The following is a 6941-nucleotide window of genomic DNA, read 5'->3' as shown; positions in this document are numbered from 1 at the left end:
GCTACAACAGTAGCAACAACGCAGTGCAGTGTTTAGTATGATTCTGTGATATGTCAACTTTACTCCTCCAGAAACGTAAAAAATCGACGGATGTGCGGAACGTTTGAGTTGACGGTTCATGAATAAACATGACCGACAGGGATGTGGGTTTAACGAAGTCTCGCGGTATTTCCTCGCCATACTTGTCTCTCGTTGCAGAAGGGCACGGAGAGGCCGAAAACTGGTACACCCGACGGACTACGGCCATTCATTGCACAGGGTGTATATAACCAGTCATGCTGTCTAGATTGGTGCTCGTTTCAGGTAATCCGAATTTAAGGTTTTTTGGAGTCGGTTGATGATTGTCCATTCTGAGTCAAGTTGCTTGCTGTCTTTCAAAATACAAAGGTGGCTTGCACGCTAGGCTAGCTAAATTGGTTAGCTGGGGCAATGTGAAGTTGAAGGGTAAAGGCCTCGTAGGTAAGCTTAGTTGCTAACAAGCTAACATCAACTTGCTGAACACTTTTCGAAATACAGTGCCGTTTCGATACCTAGATAACTTGCAAATATGCATTTCTCACACATAGCTATACTGCTTGCACTAACGTTACTGGCTTGTTTGAAATACCCCTTCATTTGACTTAGCTAGCATCAGTTAGGCAATTTAGCCAGCCGACCAACAGTTATTGATGTACTGTCACCGCTGTTGTTGGCTCCCTTGCTAGGTCAGGTTAGTACATTATAATGTAGCGTTATGTTTTGGAAGAGGCAATTAAAGCAGCGAATTAACTGTGTCATAATGGAAAGTAAAATGTAGACGTAAAACGCACGCTACTATAAAGTTTAGTTAGCAAGTAGTAATGTTAACGTTCATTCTTAGCTACCCGGTTGAAAACGGGCTCTGACGCTAGCTAAGTAGCTAGTCGTATAGCTAACAGTGCTAATAGTTAGCTTATGTAATAATACGTTAACTAGCTAGCTCGATGGGTCACAATATTGTAAGCACTGTAATTAAATGATTGCAAATTGTCTGAATTAACTTATACAGCTGACATTATCGTTGTTGTGCAATTTTTGTCCACAGCATAAGTACATGCACATGTATTTAGCTTTCACCCATAAGTTCCTTAACAAATCATTGGACTCCCAGACTCAACTAAAGGTCTTAACTTCTAGGTAGAAACTCCTTTCCTCCACCAAGGTCAGGGTTGTCCATTTTACACATGGCCTAGTATTCTCATTCGTGTTAATGTGAATATAATAATTAATTTCTACCATTTCTTCCAGCGTCGTCCCTGAAGAGCAGTGGGGCACTTGGGGCTGGGTATGTAAATACCGTCAAATGCATTGCATTGAACATTTATCTGATGCCATATTGGATTCAGACTCAAAGCTGTATATAGTCTGCATTATTCTGGACTTGAGGCATGTCCTCTGTATTGATGGTTATAATTTTTGCACACTGCCTTCATACACTCTTAGGTTTTGTGATATTTAATATTTACTACACACCGATATGCACTGTGTGGCTCATGTCCGTATCCCAGGGCTGGAGTGTATGTAAATCCAGTGTCTCTGTGAAAGGACCTTTCCTCCTGTATGTGTGTTCATGCTTAATGGCCGCTGCCCTCTCTGCTGTGCGTCCCAGCCTCGTGCAGGCGTCTCGCTCGCTGCACACGTCCCCACAGTCTCTCGCCCCTGTCCCCCCGCTGCCTGAGACGGGAGGCAAGACTCGCCATGGCATCATCCCCGAGGAGATCTTCCAGTTCCTGTACCCCAAGACCGGAGTCACAGGTCCGTACGGTCGCTCGCATCCTCCCTGCGTCTGTCTCAACCATTACCGCCCCCCCCATACTTCTCCCAATCTCCTCTCTCTCTCTCGCTCTCCTCACCTTCTTTCTCCCACTCCTGTCTTCCTGTGTCTCTTCCGTCTTCCCCTCCTTCCTATTGACAGGATGTCGATCGAACCACAAAAATTCACTTCCCTCTGCTTCACTTTTTCAGCGCACTTGTTCCTGGTTATGGGTGTGCACTTTGTCGTTCGTCGCTCTGGATAAGAGCGTCTGCCAAATGCCTGTAATGTTATTCATAACAGAATAGCGCACTTGGGAGTTGCAGGAGAAAGGCTGTGTGGTTTTGGGCTGTGTGGTTTTGGGCTCTGTGTTGCTCCTCTGAGAGTGGTGTTCTGACGGTGTTTGGCCCCGCCTCCCAGGCCCTTACATGCTGGGGACCGGTCTGGCGCTCTACATGCTCTCCAAGGAGATCTACGTGATCAACCACGAGACCCTCGCCGCCCTGTGCATCGGTATCATCGCTGTCTACGGCGTCAAGAAGTTCGGTCCCAGCGTGGCGGCTTTCGCTGACAAACTAAACGAGGTGACCTGGTCCGCTCTTTTAGGGTATATAACATGTAGAGCAAATTGAACCAGGTAGCTGGTCCACTCTTAGGGTATATAATATATAGAGCAAATTGAACCAGGTAGCTGGTCCGCTCTTTTACAGTATTTAATATATAGAGCAAATTGAACCAGGTAGCTGGTCCACTCTTAGGGTATATAATATATAGAGCAAATTGAACCAGGTAGCTGGTCCACTCTTAGGGTATATAATATATATATAGCAAATTGAACCAGGTAGCTGGTCCGCTCTTTTAGAGTATTTAATATATAGAGCAAATTGAACGAGGTGAGCTGTTCTGTTCTTTTAGGGTATATAATATAGTGACAGCAATGCCAATAGAACCGATAGGGTGGCTTCATATGTATTTGCGAAACTAATGGCTTGAAAGTTGTCCCCTTGGGTCTGCTTTGCCCGTACGCAGCTTACAGGAAGGGCTAACAGGAAGTGTGAAGGTTAGGCGGGTGCCCGCTGCAGGTTTGGAAGTGCCTAGCATTGGTCAGTGGAATTATGACTGCAGCAACATGTTGTGGCCTCCTATCTAATGACCTGCCCTACTGCGGGAGGCTTGTGTATGTGGTGCATGATGTGTGTGTGTTAAGTGTTGAGTGACCTCCTCCTGGGTGGGTGGGTGAGTGAGTGGGTGAGTGAGTGGGTGAGTGAGTGGGTGAGTGAGTGGGTGAGTGAGTGAGTGAGTGAGTGAGTGAGTGAGTGAGTGAGTGAGTGAGTGAGTGAGTGAGTGAGTGAGTGAGTGAGTGAGTGAGTGAGTGAGTGAGTGAGTGAGTGAGTGAGTGAGTGCTCCTGCTGGAGGTGTGTGTGTGTGTATATGCATGCATGCTTGTGTGTGCATTGTTTATTGATGAGTTTTTTACCTCGTGTGTGTGTATTAATGAGTGTTACTTCCTGTGTGTGTGTGTGTGTGTGCAGTATTGTGTGTTGATGAGTGTTTGTCCTTCTGAAGGTAGTCTGTGTGGGGGGTACATGCCTGTTGTGCGTGTATGTTGGACATTCGTATTGACGAGCGTGTTTGTTGGACATTTGTATTGACAAGCGTGTTTGTTGGACATTCGTATTGAGGAGCGTGTTTGTTGGACATTCGTATTGAGGAGTGTGTATGTTGGACATTCGTATTGAGGAGTGTGTATGTTGGACATTCGTATTGAGGCGTGTGTATGTTGGAAATTCGTATTGACGAGCGTGTTTGTGACCTCCTGCAGGAGAAAGTGGCCAAGGCTCAGGAGGTGAAGGACTTGGCGATGAACAGTCTGAGCGAGGCCATCACGGAGGAGAAGAAGGAGCAGTGGAGAGTGGAAGGGCGTGGCATGCTCTTCGATGCCAAGAGGGTACGAGTCAACGAGTCAACTTTGGACTGCCCCACATACTGCTTACGTACAATCCTTAATCACTCCCTACTCCCCATCTAGACCACTCCGGTTTGCCAGTTCTGGTCGCCTTATGGTTCCCTCTCTACGAGCACCTGGCGGTCGAGCTGCACGTTCACGCCTGTTTTCCGTTCTGGTTCCTCAGTGGTGGAATGACTTGGTGGAATGACTTGCCTACCACTGTCAGGACAGCAGAATCCCCCCCCCCCCTATTTCGACGCAGACTAAAAACACACCTGCCAAAAAAAGCGTCTGCCAAATGACTAAAATGTAAATGTAACTTCCTTCCTTTTCTCACCAGCCAGTGACTCAAAGTGCTTTACAGTGAGGGCCTCAACCACCACCAATGTGTAGCACCACCAGAGTGATGCGCAGCAGCCATTTAATTCAGGGGATGATTTGGTAGCAGGTTGAGAGCCAGGTAGAAATGCCAGGGCTCAACCAAAATACTCAAGATCCTACTTTTTTTTTTTTTTCATTTATTTTAAAATGCGTTTTCTCTTTGTTTTGTCAATTTGGAATGGCCAGTCGTTCATTCTGACCATTCTAGAGAGCATGCACGAGCAGTGAAGTATGCACTTTTTGACCAACTGGTAGGCACTGCAATGCCTGATTGACCAACAGAGGCCGCTATTGCATAATGATACGCTGGCATCCCAGCAGACCGAAACCCTCCCTTTCCTGTGTGATGTTGGTGCCGGTTGTGTGTTGCCTGCATGGCTGCTGGCCTCAGCTGGCAAATGCGTGAATAGTACCTTATGGATGAGACGCCCCCCAGCCTCCATTTTGTGTCTTCGCTAAAGCATAATTTCTTAGAATGTTATTTAACGTTCACTCTAAGGTTAACCTGGGGGCTTGTACAGAACATGGACTGAGCTTTGGGGAAAAAAAGAAAGAAAGAAAAGAGCTGTTCCTGGTTTTTACAGAGCGCAGTCAGCTGGATAACTGTGCTGAAACCAAGAGCAGCTCTTTTTAGCTCAGTCCAGGTTCCAGATTTGGGAGACTTCCAGGTTTTACTTGACGCAGTTATCCAGCTAACTCCATAATCCTGCTTTGTGGAACAGGGCCCTTGTCAGGCTCATTGTACCCCATGGTTCATCTGGCTAAACACCCCCCCCCCCCTTGTACAGAACAATGTGCAGATGCTGCTGGAGACCAATAACAGGGAGCGACTGCACATGGTGACCAATGAGGTGAAAAAGAGGCTGGACTACCAGATCGCCCTGCAGCACCTGAACCATCGCCTGCAGCAGGAGCACCTGGTCAACTGGGTGGAGAAGAGCGTCATCGGCAGCATTACTCCCCAGCAGGTAAGAGATTGACAGAGTGAACTGGAAAAGGTTCAGAGAAGGGCAACCAGATTGATTCCATGTATAAAAGAGTTATGAGGATAGTCTTAAAATGCTTAATCTCTTTAAGCTTAGTAAAAGGTGACTTAGGGGGAATTAGAGGTTTTTATATTCATTGAAGGGTTTAGCGAAGTGAATTATAGGCAACTCTCCGGGTGAGTTTGATTAGCCGAATGAGAGGGCACAAAATGGAAATTAGCAACCAAGAAATTCCATACAGATATTAGGAAGCATTTTTTCACAAATGGTCAATGTGTGGAATAGCTTGCCAGTGCATTTAATGGAGGCAGAAACAACTGCGGGTTTTCAAGACTTGCTCCTGGAGATCAACCATTCTGTAGGGTTGCACTAATTTGGCCCACTGAGTTCTCCGGCTGTTGAATGAGTGTTAGGGTAGGAGTGAAAACCTACAGGGACAGTAGATCTTCAGGAACAGGGTTGGGCAGCCCTGCTCTAGCTGTTGAATGAGGTGCGCTGTGCTAGGGTGGGAGTGAAAACCTACAGGGACAGTAGATCTTCAGGAACAGGGTTGGTGATACCTGCTCTAGACTGAGAGATGCTCCAATGGACCCATTTCAGTTAATATTGCCTTTCCTCAAACCCCCTGGAGAGAGTTTGAGGAAAGTTGTTATATTTTGTAAAAGTGAGCGAAACAAATAGGGGAAAAAAAGTAACCGGTGTGCCTTGAACCCTGGTCTCCAGCATTTGGGACAATCGCACTAACCGCAACACTAAATCTGCGGGGAGTCCAAGCTGCATTTCCGGTATGCAAGGCTGCTCTCTTTTTACATTTTAAATAGCTAACCAGTGCTGGGGTGGAGCCAGGTCCGGTAGACACTGCCCAGCCTGGCATGGGTTTGAGCTATGGTCTTTTGGTATAAAAATAAAATAAAATAAAATAAAATGGAAAAAGTACCTTGGTACCAAAAAGTTAATGGTTGAATGACTGATTAAATTCTTAAGGCTTAAAGACCCACACACATCAGCTTTCTCTTCCAGGTTGTAGGATGTAAAACATCCTGAAACGGTTCACAAAGAGCAGGGACAGGTTTCTTGTAAAGTCCCTAACCCTGCCTCAGAGCCCAAAGGTCAGCTCTCTGTACATTAGACTCTGCAACGTCATCCGATTATTATGTGCAAACACGTCGTTTTACAGACACCTTGGGAAAAGCGTCACTGACTCTAAAATATGTATACTTCTACCAAAATGTAAATGGTTGTCGTTGGATCAGTATGGAACACAAATCGAAAGCTCCAAGATGCTATGAAAAGCTCAGACAAGAAAACTGGGCTTTTTAAGACTAATTAGTTCTTTGGTTACAATGACTGAGGACTGCCGTTTTGCTTGTCTTCCAGGAGAAGGAGAGCATCGCCAAGTGCATCGCAGACCTGAAGCTCCTGGCTAAGGCCACTCAGGCGAAGGCCACTGTCTAACATAATGCAGTCTTCAGCGAAGACCCTCTGAAGTTCACACCTCATTATAAATAAACTGTTTCCTCTTAAAGATGGGCTAACTTTGTCTTTGTAATTTGAACGGTTTCACATTGCTTGAAATCAAATAAAGTTTTGTTTGGACGTTGACACCATTCTAGTACTGGTTCCTGGTATCGGTGTAATCTCTCTAGTGTCTGTGAGCCCGATGCTCTTTAAAGTGATTGTATGTGGTGAAATTATTTCGATTAATTATTCCGATTTTCATGGTTTTATTGATAATTTTAATTAAAATTGAACTATTCCAGCCATCAAATAAATTACTATTAAATAAGATAATGATGGAATGCAACTGTTATTCCGGAGTGAAAGACCACAAAGCGAAAGGTCAAAGGCTGGTCAT

At 45.6% G+C, this 6941-nt stretch overlaps 1 protein-coding gene across 1 annotated transcript; it reads left to right on the top strand.

Moving 5' to 3' along the window:
* The first annotated feature begins 145 nt into the window (after nt 1–145).
* On the top strand, nt 146–6688 carry atp5pb (ATP synthase peripheral stalk-membrane subunit b). The gene is made up of 7 exons (XM_061256921.1): nt 146–303; nt 1267–1303; nt 1628–1773; nt 2192–2355; nt 3594–3719; nt 4889–5068; nt 6464–6688. Exons 1-7 carry the CDS (start codon nt 276–278, stop codon nt 6539–6541), a joined length of 759 nt encoding a protein of 252 aa, XP_061112905.1. The 5' UTR covers nt 146–275; the 3' UTR covers nt 6542–6688.
* Nucleotides 6689–6941: the final 253 nt, after the last annotated feature.

This window comes from Conger conger, chromosome 10 (genome assembly GCF_963514075.1).
Source record: "Conger conger chromosome 10, fConCon1.1, whole genome shotgun sequence".
NCBI lineage: Eukaryota > Metazoa > Chordata > Actinopteri > Anguilliformes > Congridae > Conger > Conger conger.
This window is presented reverse-complemented; position numbering and strand designations above follow the sequence as displayed.